The sequence below is a fragment of the Colletotrichum siamense genome (genome assembly GCF_013390195.1).
Source record: "Colletotrichum siamense strain Cg363 chromosome Unknown KSG_Cg363_contig07, whole genome shotgun sequence".
In the NCBI taxonomy this organism is placed as follows: domain Eukaryota; kingdom Fungi; phylum Ascomycota; class Sordariomycetes; order Glomerellales; family Glomerellaceae; genus Colletotrichum; species Colletotrichum siamense.
The window spans coordinates 2,059,945-2,085,779 of NW_023501020.1; the positions used below are offsets into that span (position 1 = coordinate 2,059,945).

A 25,835-nucleotide genomic window follows, 5' to 3' on the forward strand; every position below is an offset into this window, starting at 1 on the left:
TTCGCAAGCAATCTATGATATTGCTAATGGAAGCTCTATCATTCGATGCGACTTTGACACTGGAAGGTTTTGGGACGAGAACCAGCTTGTGGAGTTCAACAAGCAGTCGCTTACCGAGTGTAACATCGCACAATGGCCCTTACTAGATTGGATATGGAGTTGGAACAGACAACATGATACTGGCATAGTTCCCGAGAACTGACCTTGAGATATTGTCATCCAGTCTCAGCCCAGAACCTTCAGGCTTTCTCTACCTCTGAGCTCATCCTCGTGGTGATACCGGAATGTAGAGGAAAGAGATCAATGGTTTTTGTCAGTTATATAATCCGTAAACATGGGTGATTGTCTACAATAATGGTGCGGGTTTCCAGGGGAAAAAGTAAAAAGAATAATATAAGCGCTTACTTTTGGTACTCCTATATTACCGGCATGCCGTGTTACGACTCCCGTTCAACATTCAACGGCGCCGGATCGGCATTCCGTGCAGGGACCCAACGTCGGCGACGGGCTCATGACTCAGCTCGGCAAAGGCACCAGTTAGCCGACGAAACCGGAGAGACAAGCTCGGGCCGCTGCCGAAAGCCCGGGGAGGAGGCCCGTTTTCCTCTTTGGGCCCATGAATTTATGACTAACCCAATCTTGCCGGTCCGCCACATCGGCGACTTGTCATTTCGCCGACGTCGCTGGTTGTTAGTGCCAGTCTCAGTCTCGCTCTCTCTCTCTCTCTTCCTCTGACGCATCGAGACGCGAAACCAACTCTGTTGAAGTTCAACAACACCAAACGGCGGCGCATTGTGAGATGCGGTAAAGAAAATCCACCACCTTTTTTGTTAACTCTCCCCCTCTCGGCATTCTGTCGAATGTCCATCTCTAATTCCCCATGGCAGCATGCAACAGGACCCCGCCCAGCACGGATGTTGGCAGCAGGAGCCCCCTGGCAGACGGGCCCCTGCCACCCGTAAAGTCGACTGCGTGAGCTGCCCCCTTGCCAAGCCTGTCAAACACACACAAAGATACACACACCACTGACATGCCTTATCTTCAAGATGTCGTCGGTGTCACTCCCGAAAGGTCAAGTGCTCAGGGGAGCACCCGTGCCAAAACTGTCGGCACGCTGGCAAAGGCCCCGAGTGTACCTACCCGCGACGGAATAGGCAAGTCAAGGTCAGGCAAAGGTAACGGAAGGCTTTCGTCAGGAGCGCCACCCCCGAAACTCAATCTTGTATATGTTGATCTTCTGACGGCGTGAAAAGCTACATTGACGGCCTCTTGGACGAAATCCGTCGGCTCAAGAGTCAGAATGCCCAGAGCGCGCCTAGTTCTATCAGGGACGACGTCAGTCAGATAACCACCCAGACCAACACCAGTAGCTACATCGGCAACAAGGTGACTACGCCGTCTTCAGGGCGGGGAGGCAGCGACAATGAGGAGCCCTCAGAAGCCGCCACACTAGAAGTGAGACCATGGTTCATGAACGCCAACGTCTTCCGCACCCCAATCCTCATCAGCGAGGTGGCGGACGCGGCCTTCACCACCCGCTTCCGCCAGGTCATTTCCGACCCCGAAGAGCCCCAGCCAAAGCACATTCTCAGACTCAACTACGCCCCAGACAAGGAACTGATGACGCTCGTCAAGTCTGACATCCCATGGCCCACGCCCTCCAGGTCTCGGTTTCTCGTAGAAGTCGCGCTCAAGTACGTCAGCAGACGGTACCATGTCGTCCGCCGCAGCTCCATCATGGAGAACTTGGAACAGAGTATCCACAACCCTTCGTGGGGAGACTTGATGCTTCGGTCGAAGCTGTGGGCGCTCTTCGCCATTGGTGAACTATACTCGACCCGCTCCATCCCGTCGGAGAGGGACTTTCCGGGCATGGCCTACTTTGCGAAAGCTTCTAGGATACTCGGCCTGCTCGATGAGCGGCCTGGCACAGACTCCATTGAGATTATGCTCCTCCTTGTACGTCCAACTGTGAAACATCGGCTCGTCGTGTCGTGGGTCCTAACTGTCGCAGTCCTTCTATTCTCTAGTGCTCAATCGCCGGTACAGTGCCTTCGTCATGTCCGGGACAGCTATGCGGATGGCCATAGTGATGGGCCTCCATCTCAATATTCCAGAATCTCAGCTTCGTGACCCCGACCTACGAGAGCACAGGAAGCGGCTCTTCTGGACGACGTACATCTTTGATCGTGTGTGGGCCTCCAAGCTAGGTCACCCAAGCGCCATCCAAGATAACGACATCGGCGTGGATCTGCCCTCAGAACCAGTTGTCGGCCAGACATTTGGCGCTGACTTTGACGATGCCGCTTACCACATCGCCAACCTGCGTTTAGCAGCCCTCGTGACAAAGACTGTCCGCTCAATCTATGGTCAACGCAATCAGGGAGATGCCACTCTGTCAACACGAGTGCAACAAGCCCTGAAAGACCTCCGGGCTTGGGTCGAGGATTTGCCCACCCACCTTCAGATCGATAACCCAGACTCTGGACCAAAGCCCATTTCCCTTCACTTGTCCTTCAACCAGGTAAGATCCTCCCCCGCTTCCTCTAGATAACCGTGACATCTTGCTAACAAAACCAGTGTGCCATCCTGGCCACACGACCCATCCTACTTCACATCTTGCGCACGCAAGTCGCCTCATGGCCCTCATCATCCCCCGTAACAGACGCACAGGTACCCGCCAGCGCCATCACCCTCTCCGAGGCCTGCATCCGCTGCGCCCGCCACTCCATCCGCCTCCTCACAGACTCCTGGATCGACGGCTCCTTCGCCACCTTTGACTACTTCTACACCCAGTACCTCTTCTCAGCGCTGACCATCCTCGCAGCATCGAGCCTCCTCGACGGCCCCGAGAGCAGGAGCGACAGGGAGGCCTTTGAGGAGTCGGCACGGTTCCTGTCCCAGCTGCGCGATGCCGGCAACTTCGCCGCCCAGGAGTACTGCCACCACGTCGACGTGATGAAGGCGGACCTGGACAAGGTGTACGCCAAAAGGATGGGGCTGGCACTCGGGGAGCAGCATACACGGGGGCTGGCGGCCGAAGACGTGTCGTCGCGGTTCACGAGGGTTGGCTCAGCGATGTCGCAGTTTGGCCCCGCGCCGATGCTGCCGGCGCACACGACGGCGGGGATGGCCCTCACAGAGCCGTCTCTGGAGGAGCTTCTGGCTCAGCCGGTGCTGGATTTGCAGTTTTTGGAGGCCTCGTTCTATGATGACCATCAAGGACTATACTGGCCGGACTTTAGCACAGAGAACTGGAATGATTTGGCATAGATACCCCAGTCATACACGCAGGCGTTATATTAATCCATAGCAATTGATTGGAGATCACATTTCCCCGGCTCAATTCTGATGACTTGTAACACCTTTACACATTGGGTGATCAGGAGATCATTCATCATTGAAGGATTCGTATTAGGTTCTACTACCAGGTGACCACACAGGCGTCGGCCGGACGTGGATACTATAAAGAAACTCTGCTCAATAAAGCCTGTTTCGAGCTCAAACCGAGACGCCGCCCATGTAAAAGTTCCTTCCCTCGCCCATGCCGTGTACTACACAGCAGTAGCATTATCAGACTCAACGCCATCTCGTTAATGCCTACCAGACACCTAAGGAGTGTCCGGCGTCGGTGGCCTGGCCGTCTGCTGTTGTTGTCCAGCAGTCGGCTGCTGTTGCTCGGCCGTCTGCTTCTGTTGCTCGGCGGTCTGCTGCTGTTGGTTGGCCGTCTGCTGCTGTTGGTTGGCCGTCTGCTGTTGTTGGTTGGCCATCTGCTGCTGTGGGTGGTTCGTGTAAGGCAGGCTGTTCTGACTCTGGTTGACGGGCCGGTGGGCCGCATTAGTGGTGGCCTGGGCGTTCTGACTCTCGCTGTCGACGTGATGATTCTCCTTCACTGGGCGGCTGTGCAGTCTGTCCCTGCGGTGGCGTTTGATACCGATAATGTGAAGTATTAGGGACATGACGAAGGAGACCCTTTGTGGGCATGGTTAGAGAGTCTTTGGCTAGTGTTGGGGGATAATGACTTACACGATTAGGAAACCTATGACGGTCAAAACCATGTACACGGAGGCGCCCCCCCAATTGTCTCTGTCGGCCTCATACATGCCTCCCGCGGCGGACATGGCGGTCGCGACGGAGATGGGAATCATTTCAGGGAGGAAGATTATGTCGAATGCGAGCACTACCCAGTCTGATTCAGACGCAAATGTCAGCATAGTGCTTTCGTGAGAGGTGGAGGAGGATTCGTACAATTGTAGGCTTTCGGCGCGTGGTAGTAAGAGATGAGGTGCCAGAAGTTAACGACGATGACGGCTGAGCACTTTGCGAGGCGGCGCGTTAGTCGACGTGGAGCTCCTTCGGTGAGGCGTACTGCTGGTACTTACAAAGACGAGCATATAAATCTGAGGCCAACTGACCGTAAAGATCATGGACCACGCGCAGAGGACGAGGAGTGATACGACGAGGGCAACCTGGAGGAGCCTGAAGGCCAAGTAGCCCGTTGGAAAGATCGGGAGATTTTCAAAGCCAGCATCCCGACTGGAGGCATAATGGACGCTTCTCGCCATATTGAGGATGCTTTGACAATGATGTGGCGATGATCTGGCGACGTAGAGGGGATTGAGGGATGTTGAAGTTGTATTTGTATAGAGGAACGATCCAGACCAATTGAGTCATAACGAGAAAATAAAAGGGACGATGAAAGCAGCCCCAGAAGCCGCCTGCCGTTAAATACATATGATCTAATACAGCAAGTGCGGAGATAGAATGGGAAGGTGGAGGGACACACTCGCCCCCTTAGGTCGCTTTTCACAGTGTTGGTGCTTTGGGCCTCCTTCCGCCAGGGAAAATGGGGCAACGTTAAAAATACCACTAGGCAGGCGTGTTGACCTGCTCTTTCCCATGGCGGGTCACGAAAGGCTCCTGATCACATACAAGCAGGCAGGCGGGCACACATACACTGCGATCGCCGGCAGGGTCTCGCGATGTGGTGGTATTCGCGGGTAGGAGCGAGCATCACTAGAGGCATTCGAGGCGCCAAGGACAAGGAACAGGAAGCTTTGGGGCGGACGATTGAGCAAGGAAGCCTTAAGGAAGCTGACTTTGGGGAAATTCAAGGTAACGAACCAAAGGACTTCGCAGAAAGTATGGTCCACGTCGAGAGTGATAACCACGCGATGTTGCAGGTGGCAGACAGACGGCTCAAACGGCGTACAAAACCATTGCTACGTCTCAGGCGTTGGTCCTGGCTTGCGCTCGGGACTGATCGTAAGGCATCTGATTGCCAGCGTGCATGTGCAGTAATTGTGGGAGGTTTGATGGCATTTGAAGCTGAACGGTACGGCCAAGGGGATCAGCCGGTAACCCTGTCATCTCAGCCCTACTCGGGAGTTTCTATATTGTAGAGGATGAAATGGGAGCGCCGTCATGGCGTTCATTAGGGAAGGGTCGTCCTTTTGGTTTTGTAGGGCCGATTGCAAGAAGATTGACATATGAATGGGGCTGAGGTTCTCGCTAAGGTTTGTTGTCAAGGCATGAGTATCACCTGGGGATTTGCCAATCGCTGGCAGACATTGAAATTGGCCTTGGCGGTGTGGTTCAATGTTTTGACTGAAAGTAATCCAAAAAAGTGTGCTTGACAGGCCCAAATGATATTCATTTTGTGGTTATGAGCTCGCTGTCTATCGTCTAGATCCTCCTCCGAAAGTGTTTGCCAGGTCCAATACAGCTAGGAAACACTGCTACATCCAAGTGAAGCCATACTTAGCCGCACCAATTTCCACCTCAATATCAACTTCACCAGTACTACCATCGGAAATGTCCCATAACATGATACATCTCGCCGCCCCCTCCACTCAGCCTCTGCAAGGCTTTACGATGTTCCGTTACACCTGCTTAGACCATGTTCTCGGTGCAGGAGGGACCCTTTGATGGGCACTCCTTAGCCGCTCCCAGGCTAGATTCAAGAGCGGTCAACACAAAAGTCCACGTCGCCTTCCCATAGACCTGCATGGTCCAAAGTAACCGCGAATTCGGATTGTGTTCGCAGCGATAATTGGTGTCGAAAGGATTTGTGTCGCTTCAGAGCCTCGAAATTGGGATAGTACGTCTTGGAAACGGCAGGCAGGTGAATCTGCGACCACCAAAGCTTCGTTGTAGGAAATCGTCGTCCGGTTTTTCGTTGATGCTCTGGGAGATCAAAAGAAGATCATTGCGACAGGAAAGAGAGGCGCATCCTCTGTTCCTGAAAGTCTGTCTTGAAAGACGCAAAAGGTAACGAGATGTCGATCCGTTGTGACTTCCCCTCGTAACATTCTGTTCCTAGGAACCCCCAAAAGGGGCCCCCAAAAACGGCAGGTACGCTAGGAAGAAACAGGGTTGATGGCGATCGGCGGCCGTGAAAGATTGGACGAACGGTTACAACGTCCCGGTCCTCCTCGGCACGTGCCAGCATCAGTGCAGCAGTGGATCGTCTGAGGTCATTGACGTTGTCAAATTCAACCACAACTGCCTCCCGACACGCGCTCAAGGCCGTATGTTTTTTCGATTTTGAAAGGAAATCGACATGAAGGAAAGACACCTCCAGAAATGCCAGTCTGCCTTCACCGTTCCGCCCTGATCTGCGACCGATATCCGTGTCGTGTCGTGATATCCCGCATTATGCAGTTCAGGCTCCAGCGGGGGACATCGGGTGTTGCCACGCCTGGTAAGCGATGTAGGCTTGGTACGAGCTGATGGCCAGCGAGAAGAGTCCCAGGAAGACTGCGAAGAGGACGCCGATCAAAGTTGCAAGCATCATGCGGCGGGTGCCGATGTGCCTGTCAAGCTGGCGTTCCAAGAGACTTCTGGGCTTTGGGTTGAGGACTTCGTGGTGGAGATCCTCCAGTCGCTTCGCCAGGTGAACGAAGCGGACTGTCTCTTCCCCCTTGTTCTTGATCGTGTCGAACTCGATGTTCTGAATGTCTGGGTCGAAAGCCCCGCTCTTGACGAAAGATGCCAGCATCTTTCGGGATTTCCTGTCCGAGACTGGGAACAGAACGCCCTGCAGGGACTCCAGTACCTCCAGCATCAACTGGCGGGGAAGGGCTCCTCTGAACAATGGAATGTCAGTCATCTGCATGTCATGGTTTTGATGGGGCAATCATACGCTTTGAGAGCATCTTGGACGGTGGAGTTGCTGGGAAGGCTCCTTGTGAGCCGGAGGTGCTCCTTGATGAAGCCAGTGTAGTGGAAGACCTCGAGAGTCATGGTCTTCCGATCGAGCTTGAGATGATCGCGGATGTCGTCAGTCGGTCGAATGGACAGACCCAGTGTCTTTCTCAGCTTCGTGGCTCTGAGATCGACCTTGGTGTCTGCGGTCCCAAGCTGATCAGGGAAGCCGCCAGCTTTGGGCCGATCAGAGTCAAAGAACCTCTCGACGAACTTGCTGAGGGGCTCCGCATTCTTCCATTCGGAACTGGGGTGGCCCTTTTCCAGCTCGTCATCCGAGAGGTCCACCGCGGAGCAGTCGGTCATGAAAGCGATGCGGACCGCAGTCTCGACAAGCTCGCGATGACCGCCGTCTAGTTCCTTTGGAACAACATCGGGATTCGATCTCATGTGGCTGAGGATATCCTCCAGCTTGGTGATGGCATTCTTATCGAATGCCTTGTCGTTGCGGATGGCAGCATCGCAGAATCGGAAGTAGCTTTCCAGACGGCTGCCCGAGCACGGGCAAGCCTCTGGTGTACTCTCTAGGCAGGGCGGAGACAAGACCGGCTTCTCGCTCTGATGCGTATCATGCGAGACGGTCTTGTGCATTGCTTGCTGGTGGTCGGACATTGGACTCGTGTTGTTTGTTGTTGTCTGAATCATGAGCTTGAGATTTTCGAGACGGGATTTCGAGCCTCAATTATTCACGGCCAGAATCTCAATTAGTCAACATGCGTGGTCACAACGCATTGCCCAATGTCGTTCGGCGAGTGGTTGGTCTTCCTCACTGAAGAACCACACCCACTCGGCCATCCAGTAGAACATCGACAGCACCACGAGGCCAGCCCCGTTTCCCCTTGCCCAATTTCCCAATCGGACTGGGATCTAGCGGTGAGCTTCAATTGAGCCCAGGTGATTGCCTCGTCTTCCACCACGTCGAAGTGGCTCGTGGTCCAACGCATCACGAGACCCACAGTTTCCATCCGCAGCGCTTCGATGAAGCCAATCACCAGCACCGCGGAAACAGGGGGACAAACCAGCACCCCGGCGTTTTCTCCTCTGCATCCCCATCGGTGCAGGTTTCAGCCCAGAAGGGCAACGATGCCAGCACATCTGCTTCAGCGGAGCTTCGGGCAACAGACGGAGAATACCACGAGAGTGTGACTCTTCAGGAGAGAGGCATGGACGAAGAGGAAGCTCAGGATCCGGGGTAGACCCGCCCCCATCGACGCCCAAAATGGACTCGGGAATCGCTTAAGGACCGATGGTTTCCCAAGAGCCAAAGGATGACGAAGGTTATGCTGCTATGGCACTGTTGACGGACGACGTTCTTGCGGTGAAGGCATTGAGAGGTAGCTCGGCAACACCGATTCGATGTCCGCTCTCGTCCTGTCTCCGTTCCATGCAGATTCTTCAGTGCCTCGAAAAGTCCGATCGTGTCATTGCGGCAAGGAAAGGCCTCCCATCCCCGATATGGCAGGCCCTCGGTTCTCGGCCTACGAAGGCTTTTTCAGAGCGGCGGCTATCGTGTCGTCCAGGAATAGCTTGCCAGAGACGAAGACCTGGTGTGGAGCCTCGTTGCGGCCCGAAGAGCCCTGGACCGTCCACGACGCTATGTGGAGACATCGTGGAGACATCGTGGTTGTCAACTCGGGCGGGGAGACAGCCTACGGGCTGACGTGTGGTTACGATTGGGAAAGGCGCCAGGAACCAGATCTCCACTTCCCGAGGGCTCCCGATACCTAGAACTTGGGGGCTGGACGAGGAGAGCATCGCGTGAGCGATGGGGGCCGATAACGCAGGCGATTCTAAGGCTTCGAATTCGACGAGGGGGCTTCTGGAACCTGTTCGAGTGACCAGGATGAGTTCAGGATCACGTCAGGGCGGGAATTGAGTCAGGGCGTTCTGTCAATTGCTGGTTGAGGCGAAGTCGGTGAGCAGAGAAGAACATGGGCGATTCCGGTTTGACTCATTCCGCCAGAATGACGGAAGTTCCCCAGACCCCGTTGATTCCCATCAAGGCTAAGGTACCACAGCACTGAGAACAGCCCCAGCAGTCGCTCATCTAAACGCAATCGTGGGCAGTTTGAGTGATGGCTCCAAGCACGTGTCCGTAGCCCTGGAGGGGCAGGTGAGGCGGGAGGACAAAACATATACGCGGGAGAAAAAAAAGAAATGAAAAAAGCTCAGTTCAACCACCGGGGATCGAACCTACGAAAACCTGAGGGCTTAACGCACGTCCAGTGTTTTTGCACCCCATCTTTGACTTGCCGCTGGGCCAAGACGACCTCGGGATACGTTTGCCCGGAACTGTTTTGTAAAATGTGAAGGTCCCTGATAGAGGTTGCAGCCCAGGCAACAACCTTTCAACATAGCTGGACTCCAGCCCCTTATCCGGCTTACCACACAGTTCGAATTGATATAGGTCCTCGTCCAACACGGAGACAGTTTGCGGCTCTTCGCTGAGAGATCAAATCGTCGAATGTCGCTGCAAGTGACCCAGCCGGCGAGCAAACTTGATGGAGCTGGTCCACAGAACAACCTCGGCACGCCATGTACGACATCGCAGCTGATCAGCAGCTTCCTCCATATTCAACTTGAATGCATTGTTTTCAAGTGAACGCCGCGTCTGCGGCAGGGTATCATGCGCATATTTCCCTACTTCCTCGCCCCCATCGGCCCACGCTTCGTCCCCGCCCGACTCAACAACTCCACATTTCGATTCAGGTCGAAGTCCCCGTTCGCCTCGAACCAGAACAGCATCTCCGGCTCAGGGCCTGTTCTCTTCTGCGGCGGCGGCTGTTGCTGCTGCTGCTGCTGACCTCCCATGACGACATCCTCGTCTCCATCTCCCTCGTCGTCCTCGCTATCTTCGTCCTCCTCCAAGCCTCTCTTGAGCCCCGTCCTCACATTCTCGACCCCCTTCTCGCGTTCCTCCTCGGTGTACACATCGCCTGCCTCCTCAAGAACATATTTCTGTACGCGCTCGACAGTCCACGCGCGGACTTCGCGCCACACCTCCTCCAGCTTAGCCTCGCCATCCGCCGTGACACCGTCAGCCTCTCCCTCCCCGCGGAGTTCCCGAGTCGTCTCGCGGCCACGCTCGACCCACTCCTCGACGCCGGGTTCCAGTTTCTTGCGGACGAGCTGACCAAGGATATGCTCCTGGGTACGTCCCGGAAACGAGACGTCTGGGAAGACGTGCAGGTGCTGGAAGACGTGGATGTTTTCGGTCAGGTTGTCGAGGAGGTTTTGCAGGTTGCGTAGGAGGATCTGAGATGTGGCCTGGAGAGAAGATCTATTGGTTCGCCAAAGTTAGTCAATGCACATTAAGAGGCATCATACGAGGGGAGGGAAAAGCCTAGCTGAAATAAAAGGCCCGTCGAGAGGATTGTAAACATACGGAGGCGGGAGCGGATTGCTCTTCAGCACGTCCATCTTCAGACCTTGGATGCTGTTGGACAACTGAAAGAGACGCTGACGCGTCTGTTCAATTGCCCTAAAATCATCAGCGGAGATGCCGAGTGCGTTGGGCTTCTCCATGGTCGCGCTTGCCGTCGGGAGTGTGAGAGGAAGGAGATCGACAATCGAGAGGGCTCGCTGTGTTTTTTCGGTCGCGGTTGCCAACACCGACTATTTCCCGGTCCGTACAGCGGGTGTGGAATATATTAGACGTGATTCAGTCACCAGAAAGGTTGTCACGGATGGCGGCGTGGTTTGCGACAGCTCGAAGCCGCAGAGTGTTGTTGCATAGCGAAGGCCGAAGAAGAGTTGCGGTTCCAAGAAGCTCAAAAAACCGCCGGGGAAGATGTGGGTCCACTAGCTCCGCCTTCGGCTGGGCGGTGACCCCAATGATGCAGGGGCAAGGATCCCCGCTGTGCGTGACAAGGATGACACCACCTTCTTCTCATCGAAGCTCTAGCCAGTGAGACCTCACCATTGAACTTCCACACATGTCACAGGCACAAACTTCTTCTCTTCAGATCCCGCCTTCAGACGAGCGCGGCAGCTCCTTCCAAACGGCAGCATCGGGCATTTCTAGGCGAAGTTTACCTCGACTCACCAGGGTCACAAATTAGCTCTCACTGTGGCATTACACTCAATTTTGGTAATGTGATATATGTGATTGTAGTCAATTTGCTATCGGGGGTCTGTTTCTCGTGACCCTCATCAAAAAAGATGATATACAGAGGAGCATGATCCGTCTGGTATCTTTGCTCAAACGCTATGATTTGCAATGTGGATGGACATCAGCGAAAGAGAAGAAATGCGTGGCTAGCTCCCATGATATATCCGAACGCCATCCCAATAATGCATTTTACATGGTCATCATCATTAAAAATCGTTCAAAAGCGTTTACTGGCCATGAGATCCAGCTTGGTCAACCAAAACGCGGTGTCCGGCTACGGCGGAGCCAATCACCCTGCCGTAGGTGTCGACAGCCGGGTAGCGGGCGCGGCGCTCAAGGTCGTCGAGGGGGATCTGAGAACGGATGTACCTTTGGGAGTTAATTAGTATTGGACACCAAACTCAATTGCTGGGTGACTCACTTCGTTCTGCCGTCGTCCTCTGGGTTGTGGTCCCAGCTGGTGAAAGCACCCTTGGTCAGAGCAGACCACACAAGGCGGCGCTTGCGCTGAGACTGCAGGACCTCCTCGGTGATGGCGTCAAAGTCCCACTTGCCCTTCGTCTCGGTGGCATACTCCTCCAGCTTGGCCTTGGCTTCCGCCTCAATGGCTTTCGGGGCCTTGCCGGATGCCAAGTTGACGAGCTCCAAGGGGTCGTGCTCGAGGTTGAACAGCTGCGTGCCATCGGCTGGGCAGTAAATGTACTTCCAGGGACCCTCGCGAATCATCATCAGTGGGCTGACGGTTCCCTCGCCGGTGTACTCGGCGTAAACCTTGTCGTGGCCCTCCCTGCCCTGAAGATGGGGAAGCAGTGAAACTCCGTCCATCGGCAGACCGGGCAAAGGCTTGGTGCCAACCAGGTCGCACAACGTGGGGAGAATATCCAGTGTTGAGACATTCTTGGTAACACGGTGAGGCTCAAACTGCTTGGGGTGGCGGACGAACAGGGGCACTCGGACAGACGACTCAAAGTAGCTCATCTTGTACCACAGCCCACGCTCGCCAAGCATGTCGCCGTGGTCGCCGCTGAAAACGATGATAGTGTCATCCTCTAGACCGCACTTCTTGAGCACGGACAGAAGTCTTCCAACGCAGTCATCGACGTAGCTCACAGCTCCGTAGTAAGCGCGACGTGCCCGCTTGATTTGGTCATCGGTGAAATCGTAATCCCAAAGATCGCAGACCTTCATGAGGCGCTTGCTGTGGGGATCTTGTTCTTCCTTGGGAATGCGGACCTTTGGAAGTGCAATGTCAACGTCCTCGTAGAGATCCCAAAACTTCTCCTCAATGGTGTACGGATCGTGAGGGTGAGTCAGGGACACCGTCAGAGCGAAAGGCCGCTTTTTCTCGGGGTCCTCCCGAACGTGATCGTACAAGAACTGGGAGGATTTGTACATGACCTCTTCGTCGTAGTCCAGCTGGTTGCTTCGCACACAGGTGCCGGCTTGGAGAATTGAGCTGGAGTTGTGATACCACTCAAGCCGGGTGTCGGGCTCATCCCAGTTGACGGCCCAGCCGAAATCGCCTGGGTAGATGTCGCTGGTGAGGCGGGTCTCGTAGCCGTGCAGCTGGTCTCCGATGAAGTGCATCTTGCCAGCAAGCGCCGTCTGGTAGCCCTTCAACCGCAGGTAGTGGGCGTAGGTAGGAATTTCACTGGAAATCTGAGCAGCGTTGTCATACGCGCCGATCTTCATGGGAAGAAGCCCTGAGATCAAACTCATGCGGGATGGCGCGCAGAGTGGTGAAGGGCAGTAGGCCGAGTCGAACTGGACGGACTGGGCAGCTAGGGCATCAAGGTTTGGGGTCTTGATCTGAGATTCCGGGTTGTACATCTTGAGTTGAGGAGCAGCGAGCTGGTCGGCCATGATGAAGAGAATGTTGGGCTGCTTGGCCGGCGCGGCGCCATTGCCATTGGCGTTGGCCGACTTGCCAATAGGCTGGGCCAGAGGCGAGGAGGGGAGAGAGTTGAGGTCGGGAGCCATTTTGCTCACGGACGCCAACGGGCAGAGGAGGATGGACTCTCGGTGTAAAAGGACGATGCCTTGGAACAATAAAAGGTTGGTGATGCGTGCCTGACTGGTGTGAGAAGCGGGCAGGCAAGTCTGGACAGAAAAAATAGGCGGTCAAGACGGTGACAACAAAGTTGGTAGGTGTTGGATGGTGATGGTGAGAACGGGTAGTGTTTGTTGTAAGTGACCAAGGGCAGGGGCAAAGGCAAAGGCAAAGGTAAAAAAGCTTCAACCAGCCGAACTTTGAAGATGATGAGACAGAAAAGGGAAGAGTCAGTCGACGTTGTATGTGGGAGGCGCCGTCATTTAAAAAATTGGGCGTTGCTTGGCTCAAGGGGAGGGCGCGAGGGAAAGAACGATTAGTCCACACCACAGTCACAGATGGGAGTCCACGTCCCTCCCCTCGAGAACCATCCCCGGGGCCCTGCGTGTCCGATAGGAAAGAGCGGCGGGACGTGGAGAAGGAGCAGGCGTGGACGAGAGAGAGACAGAGCGCCAAACGGGGCGCGACGCTATGCAACCACAGTATCTATGCAACTAGACGACCTGTCTCGGATACAGAGATGGTTGAGGTGTGGTGCTGATAAGGATACCCCAGACAGCGCGGCTTCTCACTCAACCCACCGTGGCATCGCCTGAACTGGCCCGCCGGCTTTGTGGAGCTTTCCCGACTCATGCAATGTCACGGGGGTGCAGCTGACCAGTGTTCAAGATCCATGCCCAGAAAAAGATGAGCAACTTCCATTCAGTGCAGTCCAATCCTGCCCTCACCCTCACCTGGAGCAGGCAATCGGAGCCCAACGCCGCCGCCAATTCCTGTGTCTGCGGTGTGCAACTTAGGTAATGCGGGAAAGTCATCAAATGTCGGGCTGCTGCCAGAGACCCTCCGACATGCTCTGCCCTGCCTGCTTCTTCGAGCTTCTCCCTGCTTCGTAATGGTCCTTCATGCCGCTACACAGCACGCGCTAGTCCGCAGCTCGGTCCCCAACGAGGACAGGTCGTCGCATGTGCCAAAGATTGCGCATTTCGATCAGCCTATGGCGAATTGTCCCAAGCGGAGCACTCACCAGCCAGTCACGCAGCTTCCAAGCCTCCCAATACTTGCAGCATATCGATTGTCTCGCGGCATAATCTCCGTGTTGCCGTGTTTGCATCATAAAGAAGCAACATCTTCCCCGTCCTACTCCCGTTTACCAACAGCTCACCGTCAAGCTCCTTCGCCATCTGGTTAGACGCGGTGCGTGGTCTGTCAGTCTGTGCTGTTTTTTCCACTTCGTCACGATGTGCGCCAGCGAGGCGATAGATGGCGGTGTGAGAGATCTACCACAAACGGAAAAGCAGCAAAAAGCCTCCAAAACGGTCGGCTAGACCTTCTAGAACAACAAGCATGGGCCTGCCTGTCGCCCGTCTCTCGTGCCTCTCCCATGATCAGGCATCTTGGGATTGGTACCCCGGCGACTGACACCGACCCGGCCGACGGCTTATGCTTCAAGCAGGAATATCGTTCTCTGTACCGCCTAAGGTGGTACGGATACCGGCGGATGGATGGATTACACAACCATCAAAGAGGCACTACGTCGTCTTCCCTGCTACTTGGACCCCTGGATCTCGACCACTAAACCGCAATCGCCCACCTGCATCTGGACAATTACCCAGAGACCAGTGCCCAACCTGCATAAGCGTCGCTCAAACCCATGTCAGGCTCTCCTCCGATTAGCTGGCATCATTGGACAGATATGCTTGACGTGCGACGAGGGTACACCGAGAATTTTTCTTGTCAACGTCCTCTCTCATGAGGGGTTGTGTGGTTGCGTTCCTGTGCTGCCGTCCTGAGTGCACGCGATCAAAATTGCGGGAGACGCCGTTTGCTCGTCAACTACACCTCTCCACAGATAAGACCGGAAGACAGGACACGCGAAACAACCCGGCACCATGGGTCTCGACCGAGATATCAAAGCTGCCCACTTAGCATCAACCTGATTGTCAAGGATGTCTCCATTCCGCATCTCTGGGCTCTCCACGGCCCCCGAAAAAAAGCCCCAGTATATGCATGTAGGGTAGGACACACGACACCAACGCCGTGGTTACGAATTGCAGTGAACGGGGCACTCTCTCCAGACTCGCTCGGTGTGGGTGAGAAACGGGCCTTCGGAGCAACAGCCGATGTCGCCATTACAAGCATCCACGCCTTCTCCGGGTTTTACACCAGCGCCCCTGAGATTTTGGCGGGAGGCATTTCTGGGCCACGCACATCTCGCAGCCGATCACCAAGGGCATCGCGATTCCACCATCGAGAAGCTTAGGAAATGTCGTGATGGCGTCCAGCTCTGACTTGGAGCCGCCTCCGACCCCGCAATTGCGGGGTTGCCTTTACGGCTGCCCGGTCACGCCATTGCCTTCTTTTCTCTCGCCTTACCGTGAGACGTGGAGCATGTTGCGCCGCAATGCCAAAAAGACCGCCCTTTCTGAATCATCTGGCTTTCGACCCATGCTTGCTAAGCCAAGGAAGCGTGACGCACGCGCCAGCTCGCCGTATTCGAAATCTGATTTCTACTTTTACCGCTGGCGAAGGTGGCCCCGGCGTCCATCCCGTCAGCCATGCCGCAATCACATCATCGCACTCCGTTATTGCTTCATCAACTAAAACAGCGGAATCCGAGTCAAATTGCTTTCGATTCGTTTCATCATCGACCAAATCCATCCATTCACCTGCAGGAACAGCGCCATCAAGGCTCCATCTTCCCGAGCTTCCATCAAGGGATGCGAGGATCACAAAATGCCCGGCGATCCATCCACGGGATTTTTTGTTGCCCTGCTCTTCCGTCCGCTCTGCCCCGGTGCCCCCTCCTCCTCGACCATCAGCAGTGCCATGGCTCATCTTCGTTTTCGGCTGTTGTCCTCCTCACTCGCGCCCCTTTACAGTCCGCCTGCATAGCATTGGGTGATCATCTGATGGTCATCACTCCCCCCGTCTCACCCACTAAATGCATAAATGGCGTTTTGGAATCAGCGCCATTGGCAAAGACGGTCGCCGCCTTAGGTGACTGATGTGCAGCTATCCTGCCACTCACTGGCAAGCAGTGACTGGGCTAGACCTGCTGCGCTTGTGTGTTCCCCGAACATCCCGCAACACGCATATCACGCCAAGCTACTTCGCGCTGCGCCTCCCAAGCAAACCAGACGCACATCCCGAACCTGGCCGCTCGCTTCAACCTGCATCAGACAAAGACAAACCACCAGTCCACCTCCAACAACCCACTCACCGAGTCCCGAACCAAGACAAGCCCAGGGGTCCTCTGCCATGCCCACCATCTTGCATCGCGCGCCAACGAACCCAACCTTCCCTCGTCGAGAAGGCTGACAGATTATGCACCAATCCAGCACATCTTCATAACAGCGAAACAACTAACACCAAACATCCCCAGACCTTGCATCTCCCCCGTCACCCAACCCAGCCGGCGTTGCCCCTCTTATGAACAAAGTGGAATATGATAATCTACCAAGCAACACAGAAAGTCCGTCTGAAATTCTTCCCGTGAATCGGCCACGGCGGCTTGCGATCGATGATCGGCCTAGAACATCACGCCCCCCTTTATTCTTTCCCACACGGCTATCGCAACCACTCACACTCTCTTCCCCCATCACCCTCCCTCGTCGTCCCTCACAGCCCCGCCCGCCTCATCATGGTCTTGGCTGGGTCCCTTGTCAACATCACCCGTAGAAAAGTCTCCCACCAGGACTTCCCATCCAGACGAGCCGCAACGGCCAACCTCTCGTGATCTCGTGCCCTCGCCAATAGCAACTCATCATCCTTACCCCGGATTTCCCTTTCCTTTCATCATCTCAAGTCTCGAAATAGGCCTCACATGACCACCCCTTCGCGTTTCGCCGTCGAACGCTTGGCGCAAAATCCACAACAACTCAGCTCACGCGCGCACCCAACGTCCACAAACCTACAAGGCTGTCACGCTGAGAATCGTAGAGTGTAGTGGGGGAAAGCGTCACCACCCCCCTTCGATCAACTAAACGAACCACTCATTTTCAAACACATTGTACACGTTTCCTTCAAGCTCCAGAAACTTTTTTTTTTTTTTCCCCTTCCAGTCTTCCAAGTCCATTGATCCAAAAAATGGTGGTGTCCAGGGCGTACGGCCAGCGTCGGGGGGAGGGAGCAGTTGCAAGTGCATTAGCTATCTATCGCACGTATCACAGCCACTCATCTTCAAACACATTGTTCACGTTTACGCATCGGCCACACACATATCACATGCACAAAGATATTCAACAATGCGGGTTAACATTCAAAAAGGTATCAACTAGTTAAGTAGCATAGTTCTCGCCGCTCTTAGTCTCGCGTGCGACATATGCATCCATCCAACCCCGTCCCATTCCCATTCCCATGCCCAGTCCCATCCCGCTCCCAATGTCCCTTGCCTTCCGCTGCCGCCGCCGCCGCCGCCTTCTCCCCAGGCCTTTCTTGCTCCCCGCTTCCCCTACTTCGGCAGTCCTCCTTCAAGCCACTTTGGGAATGGGAGCGATTCTCTACAACACCCAACGAATGTCTGTGCGTGTGTTGCCGTTGTCGTTGTGTTCGTGTGTGTTCCTCGTACATACCTACTCCTACAAGTAATGTCTCTCCCAGTTGATCGAATTTTTGTTCTCCCCGCAATGCAATCTTGAAAAAGAAAAGGAAAGGAAAAAAAGGTAAAGATGACCGAAACCGCCCTCGCCTTGCTGTGTCAAGTCAACCCAATATGCGGCCCAAGTAACATGCTTCGTTTTGATGCGTCCCAACGAAGAGGGTAAGAGAAAAAAGTTCCGCACGCCCGCGACACCGCTCCATGCCCAAGTCATCCCGTCAAGCCATGTCTCATTGCTGTGTGTGTTGCTGCCACTCGCGCTTGTTTATTGCGTGCGGTAGAATTTCTTGTACAGAAGATGCAACAACAAGTTGACGTTCAGCTTGAGGTTGCCCTCGAAGAGGTTCATGAACTGGTGAGCCTCGAACTGAGCCTGCAGAAGACCCTCAATCGGTACGGAGGCGCTGGCTCCCGGCATCTGGATGTGGCCACGAGAGCCCTCGAGGTTGAACACGCCAACCTCATCACAAGAAATGGTGAGGTTGACTCTCTCCCAGTCGGTGACGCCACTCCATCCGACGAGCACGCCTTTCTCCGCGAGAGCCCGAGCGCTATATTTGTAACTGCCAAACTTGGGGACCCGCCCGCTGCGTTCCAGCTCGCGCTGATGGTTGTATTGCTTGGTGAACGGAAGCAGGAACCGTTTCTTTCTGTTCATGACGAAATTTAGTCAGCCGATGGCGACACACTTGGACCGTGCTTATAATGTGGGGAGGTGGATGAAGGAGGGAGATCCGTCCGGGGTCATCGTGGATTCAGTTGTGACATTAGAAAATGACTTACCCTTTGTTCTTTTGCAGCGTTATCATGGCAGATTCAATGTAGTCGTCGTAGCTCTTGCGTTGCTGCTCGAGGTACTTGGCCTTCTCGTGAAGGTTGGAAAGGGTCAACCTGACGCCTTCGAGCTCGCGCTGGCGTTGCACACGTCTTCGGCTCTTGGTCCTGATATCGAGGGCGATGGCGTTGAGGATGTCCTGGTAGTAGTTGTGCTTGGAAATTCTACCCATGTGCTCCAGTCTCATGATGTTCTCCAACGCAGTCCGCTTGAGGTCGTAGTAGGACATGCGTGTCACGTCCACCATGTGGGCGTCCGAGTACGCGCCCTTCGTGCTGTCTTCGTTTGCAAAGTCGTCGCGCAGGACTGACAGCCACTTGTGCTCGTCTTCATCCGAGATCGGCTTGACGAGAATCTCCAAGAGGTTGGCGCCCGTCTGTACACGGATGATGTACAAGATGCATCGCTTCGTCTCCATGAAGAGTGCCTTAACCTCTGCATCTGGATCTTCGACGTCGTGCAGCTTCGGTGTCAGGTACATTTGAATATCTGATGATCCCGCCGCAAGCATCTCGTTCTCGTTGTTCTTAGCACTACCGAGATCCTGCAAGATTTCACGAACGATGTCGTCTCTGTTTGGGCATATTGACGGCAGCTCGCTAGCGACAAGGTTGTGGATGGCGAAGATGTCTGGCATCTTGATGTAAAGGGTGGGCTTGTGCTTCGAATACAGGTCGTTGAACTCGTCAATGTCAAAGTTGCGTTCGGCATCGGGAACAGAGATGAGCTCGTGGGTAATCTCCGCCAGACGCTCGCACGACTCCTGAACAAATGCGTTGAGGGGTTGCAGATAGATGTTCTCGCCGCCGAAAGGTCTGCTAGACGCGATCTGACCGAGGACCTTTGCAACCTCACCCAGATTGCGCTTCTGGAGGGGGCTTAATTGCTTCTCAATGACACCCACATTCTCTGGTGAGGTAACCGCAGGCTGCAGGTAGAAACGCCAGATCCAGTTGGTGACAACTTGGAGGTGGTGGTGTTGCGGATCCTTCTTGAATTGCTGGCAGAGATTCTCGTACATCTGTCGGCAAAGGAAACGAAGGCCGTATGGCATCTTGGGCAGAAGGTCTTCCAAAGCCAACAGGTACTGATCGCAAATCTCCCGAAGGTCGCGCAGATGGTCGATGAAGAGGTCTCTGGTTTCAGGGTCTTTGATAGCAACCTCACGCGGAACGTCCAGCGGACGCCGGCTTGGACGGCCGGTCCGCAGCTCCTCATTGTTGATAGCAGCTCTGTAAATCTGCAATGGGTCGCTCTCAAGGTCGAGGGCTGGGTCCTCAACAATGTTATCGCGGACAATGGGGCCGAGAAGTTCACGCAAGAACTTGCGATCGCGAGGAGATCGGGTGTAGTTGCCAAGAACCTTGGTCCAGAAGTAATTGCCGCGAAGGTAGTCCTGCAACGTTCTGCTGCTCTCCACCTCCTCTCTCATGGCTCTGGCGAGAAGCTTGAGGAGATAGTACTCCTCACGCCGCTTCTGGGCATAACCAAAGAGACCCATGATGAGATGCTCGATTCTCTTGCATTCCTTCTCGGGTGTTCCTTGCTCACGGATGCGCTTGAACAGTCGCGCAAGATATTGCGGCTGAGTCTGGAGGTTGAAGAAGAGCTGCTGGTAGGATTCCAGCTTCTTGCGGGAGCTCTTGTTTAGGGCCTTCAAGTCGAAGTGGTTGGTGGAAGACATTGAAGCATTGGCCAAGAGGCCGATTGAGCTGCCGCCGTAGTTGCTCTGGTGTCTCACAACTTCGTCCAGTGTGATCTTGTTCTTCACGAGCAGTGCGATCTTGATGTCGAGTTGATCGATGTACTGTTCGAGCATCTCGTTCTGACGGACTTGCTGAACCACGGTCTTGCGCATCCTCTCAAACTCGATCTCCTCGTTGAAATCAAAGTCACTGTCGTTGAGCAGATGCACGAAGTTCTTGACAGCGTTGACTGGTGGGTCCTTGCCATGGGTAAGACTCTTGTACGCATCACCTTGAATCTTGGCTCTGACAAGACTTTGGATCTTGACGACCTTTTCCATGTTCTCCTTAAAGAAGCGCTTCTTCTCCTGGAACTTGGCGCGAACGGTGAAAGCCTTGGCAGCGGCCTGGATCTCGGTGATGGCTGCATCCTCGGCCTCGATGTTAGAGATGAGGTCAAAGACGTTGCCTCTCACCATCATGGCGCGGGCCAGACCCTGCAGCTTCTCAACTTCGGCGGTGTGGGACTCAAGTTCCTCCAGGAGTGCATGATGCTGCTGGCGGTGCAGTTGGCCTCTGATGCGAGCCTGTAACTTGGTAATCTTGGGCTCGACACGGATGAGAGCGTCCTGGTCGGCGGCAATACGGCGTCGCTCAAGCGTCCCGCGGGAGATGGATTGCAGATCGATGATAGCAGGTTCGTGGCTGCTCAGCTCATCGAGCAATTGCGCGACATCACGCCGTACGGCCCCGGCACGGATGTGGGCTTGAAGGTTCTCGATTTCCGAGGCGTGTTGACCCACTTCAGCCTTGGTGGCTGCGACGTCTGAGCGAACTGACTTGCCCCTGAACGCAGCTTGGAGCGCAGTCCACTGCGGTGCAAAGGCTTGGAGATGCTCTTGCTCCAGCGATATCTGGCTTCTAGTCAGCAAAGCCCGAGCAGCAGCCTGCAGGCTAGTAATGCTGTCGACTTGTCTGTCCAGGAGGTGGAGGTCATCAGAAACGCGTCCTCTCAACAGCATTCCGCGAACTGCCGCCTGGAGGTCTCGAACCTCTCCAGAAGTCTGAACAGTCTCTTGCTGCTGAGTAACGAGCTCCTTGCGGACCAAGAAGCCCCTAAACGCTGCTTGGATTTCTCGAACGGGGCCGGCATGCTGAACCAACTGAGATCTCTGGTCTCGTACCTCGTCGCGGACCTTCTTGGCCCGAATAAGACTTTGAAGCTCCAGGATGTCGGGCTCCAAACCTTTCCAGAAACGTTCTTTGTTGGCCATCCGGTTTCGAACGAGGAATCCGCGGGCAGTGCTTTGGAGATCGACGGCAAAACGTCTCATCTGAAGCCGGTAGCCGACGATTTGACGTGACCAATCAGCCCTGATGCGAGACTGAAGATCGATGAGCATGTGTTCGGCGTCCCAGAGCTGCTGCATAGTGTCTCCCAGGCGCATCCTCACAACCGCGCCGCGAACTTGAGCTTGGAGCTCCACAATGGACTCCTCGTTCTCTGCCAACTCGCGGTCGATCCTTTCGTCTTCAGTCTCCTCTGGCTCCGGGGTCGCAGGCTCCACACCAAAATCAGCTCCCATATTACCGAAAGTGGGCATGTTAACCCCGAGTTTATCAAGGCCTTTCTGCATGGCCTCAAGCTCGTGGTGCTCAAACTCGAGCTGACCAACGAGGTTGCCGATGCGGAAGTCGACGATTCCTTTTCTGAATAGGAGCCAACTCAGAGCGTGGATACAGTAGATGACTTTAGGGATGTTTTTCTTCTCGTACAAGTCGATCAACTCGAATCTGAAGAGGTCAGGAAGCTCGACTTCATCGAGGTATCGAAAGAAAATGGCAATGTTGTCGGAATGTCGGAATTGCAGCTTTTGGTGCCTAAAGATACGGAACCGACGTTCAGGGTTGAGAGCTTCGACAACCTCTGCGAGTGTGACTCCATCTCGGAGAGCTTCTTCAAGCTCAACAATAGGAGGAATTGCCCTGTGAATAACATCTTCAATCCACTCCTTTGCTTCACCAATATGGCAGAGATACTCGTAGGCCTGGAGAAACTGGCGTTGTTTGTCCATCCAATTTCTGCCTTCCCAGCCATAGCCACCGGCTCGTTGGCGATTGTTATTCGGCTGTTCAGCTCTCTGTAGTCTGCGGCGGCCCCTGAGTCCTACCACCTCCTGTGCTGGCGAAGTAATGGTGAAATCCTCAGCGGATTCGGACTGAGCGAGCTTCGACAGAGTACGGAGCTGGCTTGTTGATGAACGGCCAAGCTTTTCGAGATCCGGTCTGGCTAGTGCTGCCGAGTGGACGGGTGCCGGGGGTTCATGGGCGTGAGGAAGAGCGGCACTTCCTGCTCGAATAGTATCGGAACGGCTGAGTAACATCGAGTTTGGCCGAATTGTGAGCGTTCGGGACAGCGGTGTGGGAGATGTGCTACCGTCATATTGGGTATGTGATAGCTTGCCAATGTCGACGGTTTGTGTGCGCTCGTGGCGAGGTCTGTGACGAGGAGGAGAAGGTGTCGAGGGTGTCGGGGACGAAGGTGTGGATGATGTCGGGGCGGGAGCTTGAGCAAGCGGGCGAAGTGATTGTCGGGCCATAGAATAGAGGTTCTCGTCCTTCTTGTGGTCAAGATTCTCTCCTCCGAACGAGACGTGGTGAAGACGGGAACCATCACTCTTGCCTCTCTTATGAGTGTATCCGCTGGAAACCGACGAAATCTGGGTGCTGGCTCGGCTGTTATCGGAGTATAGAGAGTACCCTGACGAGGCAACGGAGGAGGTTGTGGAGGACTGCCGATTGATGTTGCTGGGGTAGTCCAGAGTATGTGACTGTCTGAGAGGGTGTGGCCGGTACGACATGTTGGGCGATGAAATGATTAGGATACCGGAGGAAGCCTGCGCTGAAGAATCTGTGGGCTCAGGAATTCGGATGACAACATTAGGGCGCCTTTTTCGGACGTCGTATGGTATGCGATGAGTTGAATTATGTTCGACCTTTGGTCTCGGGTCCGGGTCGGGCGGACTATTGGTCTTCTCTCGGTTCTATGGTGCTTCGAAAAGGACCAAACAAGACGAGAGAGCAAAGTTGGAAATTCCGAAGCGACCTGCGGCGGCGCTTTGAGCGCGAGGAGGAGGAATGAAGTTCGGACTCGGCGCGCACTGCGCAAACAAAGAGAATAAGTCGATAGTTGATGGCGCTGCAAGGGCAACGTCGACAACGATGACGGGAAAGAAATATTGGCCTTGTTTGTCAAGGACGATTAATGATGGCAACCCACCAGCCACTACAATTGACAAGCGTGGTCGCAATCTCGTCAACGACCAAGTGTGGGTGGGATGTTGGGTCGTTTGAAGGTCGGGCAATGGTGGATGGAGGGGAGGAGGGGGAGGGCGACGGGACCTGATAAGGCAGTTTGTTTGTTTACTGCTGCAAGAGGTAAGCGGACTGCGGCAACCAGCCCCCTTGCAACCAGGGTGTGTCCAACACTGAGTGCCCAGTCAAAAAACGCCCAGAAATTCTGGTGGCTAGTCACTCGAGTGGCCCCTGCGTCGCACCCGCCCGGCTTTTTAAAGTGGAGACTTGTCGAGCGAATCTTCCGTTGCACGGCCCTCCGCCCCGCCTCCGCCCACTGTCAATTGGCCTGTTGTCTGCTTTCTCTGGGCCTGGACTGGCGCTTCTGCGCAGGGCAGTCGCAAAGATGCCCAACATTGCAAGGACGATGTGGACGACGGGATCTACCAGAACGTGGTTCAGGCACGTCCCCGGGGGATCGTGGATGAGCACGCCTCCACCGATTCGACACATGTCATTGTCTGCCCCATTCTGCTCGGCGACACGTCGACCATCCTGGCCTGGGTGCTGTCGTCCAAGAAACCGATATTCAACCTTGGATGGAAATTTGGGAGAGTTCTTCATTGCCAGGGCAGAGCCTTGGGGCCAGGATAAGTGCTGGGCAACAGATCATGTGAAGGCCAGTTGTGCTATGTTTTTGACGGTTTCTCGAAGCTCTTCTCGTTTGTAATCGCTTCATTCACAGCAGACAAGTTGAGATCGCTCAATAGGTATCTTACTATAGGTAGGCACGTAGGCCAATCTATCTGGAAATCCTCTTCGAGGCCATGGAAGCAGGCATGGTCCGTTTGCAAGACTTTGCGACTTAGCAAATGGGATCAGGCGTTTCGAAACAGGGTATTCTGGTCTTGATAGTCCATTCATAAACCAGTGGCTGTTTTCCTGTTTTCTTTTCTTTGTTCCTTTTTTCGGTGCACTTGGTTCGACCAATCAGAGCTCAGCATGGTTGTTGTGCTCCGTCAGAGAGCGAAAGTTGCGGGAGACAGCGCTCGGCGTGCCATCTCTAGCACCCGATTAAATTGACACACAGACGTTGTGGCTCATGTCCGTATAACATGAGCCGAGAGAACCGATGTGGCTGCTGCAACCAAAAGCCACATCTGTCTTTTTTCTCGTGTGCAGCCTACTACTGCACCGAGTGCCTCAGCAGTTTCAACTAGACTCAGAGGAAAAGCAAAAGTAAAACTGGACGAGACCTGAGGATCGAAGCTCAACGCTGATGCTCTGGCTTTCCGCCCCTATTGACCGCATCGTGGTGACTGGGACAGCTCTTCAGTTCAAACAGACATGCTTGCTGCCCTTCGTGTCAGGCTCAGCCCAGCAGCCTCATTCAACCCGAGCAAGGGTTGTCCTGCATCTGTTGCTCTAGCCAACCAAAGACTCCAAACTTTGCAACGCGAGTCCCGAACAACATGAGTTGTTTTCCCTTGTTGTCGTCCCCGAACCAAGAAGCTTTGCCCGCGTTGCCATGCTGCGTAAATAACCCTTCTTGCTTCATAATGGAAAGCCCTGTAGACTTCGTTTTCTTTTCCGAGGGTTGCTCCCAGACTTGCGTCATAGGGTCCAACGATTGCCGAGCTTAGCTAATCCACAGCTTTACTGTGCCTCTCTTACGAGCACTGCTAAGACTCTTATCGATGCAACCCAAGACGCCAAACTCATCTAGGACGGAACATACGCGCTGGTCCGCGTATCAACCGCGTCCCATAGCAGCTGCAATTTTTTACACGCAACTTACAGGCGTGGACTGCAATGCGCATGCAGCTTCCCTAGCAAACATGCGGCCAGAGTCGGTGAGATGAGGATAACCCCATTCAGGCCTCGGTCAGGCCATTCTTGGCACAGTGAAGCGGCCGTTGCATCAGTTGCGCCGCACTGTGGCTCCTCACCGCCTGCCCCTCCTGCCCCTCCATCCGCCGGTCGCGCACCGCGCAGGGTCCCAATCCCATTAAAAAATTTCCTGCGGGGTGTCGTCTCGAAACTTTTTCTCCTTCTTT

The 25,835-nt window shown here is 54.6% G+C and overlaps 6 protein-coding genes across 6 annotated transcripts; 1 reads left to right on the plus strand and 5 right to left on the minus strand.

Annotated features, from left to right (window-relative positions):
- Positions 1 to 1,030: 1,030 nt before the first annotated feature.
- CGCS363_v010856 (putative transcriptional regulatory protein) lies at positions 1,031 to 3,273 on the plus strand (the record flags this gene model as incomplete). Its single annotated transcript, XM_036642705.1, has 4 exons — positions 1,031 to 1,164; positions 1,254 to 1,959; positions 2,015 to 2,524; positions 2,581 to 3,273. The coding sequence occupies 4 exons, from the start codon at positions 1,031 to 1,033 to the stop codon at positions 3,271 to 3,273; spliced, it is 2,043 nt and encodes a 680-aa protein (XP_036491788.1).
- A 338-nt stretch (positions 3,274 to 3,611) lies between these two features.
- On the minus strand, positions 3,612 to 4,565 carry CGCS363_v010857 (uncharacterized protein; the record flags this gene model as incomplete). Its single annotated transcript, XM_036642706.1, has 4 exons — positions 3,612 to 3,972; positions 4,027 to 4,189; positions 4,249 to 4,318; positions 4,383 to 4,565. The coding sequence occupies 4 exons, from the start codon at positions 4,563 to 4,565 to the stop codon at positions 3,612 to 3,614; spliced, it is 777 nt and encodes a 258-aa protein (XP_036491789.1).
- A 2,099-nt stretch (positions 4,566 to 6,664) lies between these two features.
- On the minus strand, positions 6,665 to 7,818 carry CGCS363_v010858 (uncharacterized protein; the record flags this gene model as incomplete). The annotated part of the gene is made up of 2 exons (XM_036642707.1): positions 6,665 to 7,088; positions 7,145 to 7,818. The coding sequence occupies 2 exons, from the start codon at positions 7,816 to 7,818 to the stop codon at positions 6,665 to 6,667; spliced, it is 1,098 nt and encodes a 365-aa protein (XP_036491790.1).
- A 2,028-nt stretch (positions 7,819 to 9,846) lies between these two features.
- MED8 (Mediator of RNA polymerase II transcription subunit 8) lies at positions 9,847 to 10,731 on the minus strand (the record flags this gene model as incomplete). Its single annotated transcript, XM_036642708.1, has 2 exons — positions 9,847 to 10,486; positions 10,592 to 10,731. 2 exons carry the CDS (start codon positions 10,729 to 10,731, stop codon positions 9,847 to 9,849), a joined length of 780 nt encoding a protein of 259 aa, XP_036491367.1.
- An 813-nt stretch (positions 10,732 to 11,544) lies between these two features.
- On the minus strand, positions 11,545 to 13,297 carry betC (Choline-sulfatase; the record flags this gene model as incomplete). The annotated part of the gene is made up of 2 exons (XM_036642709.1): positions 11,545 to 11,686; positions 11,739 to 13,297. The coding sequence occupies 2 exons, from the start codon at positions 13,295 to 13,297 to the stop codon at positions 11,545 to 11,547; spliced, it is 1,701 nt and encodes a 566-aa protein (XP_036492460.1).
- A 4,932-nt stretch (positions 13,298 to 18,229) lies between these two features.
- rng2 (Ras GTPase-activating-like protein rng2) lies at positions 18,230 to 23,345 on the minus strand (the record flags this gene model as incomplete). Its single annotated transcript, XM_036642710.1, has 2 exons — positions 18,230 to 18,614; positions 18,748 to 23,345. 2 exons carry the CDS (start codon positions 23,343 to 23,345, stop codon positions 18,230 to 18,232), a joined length of 4,983 nt encoding a protein of 1,660 aa, XP_036492459.1.
- Positions 23,346 to 25,835: the final 2,490 nt, after the last annotated feature.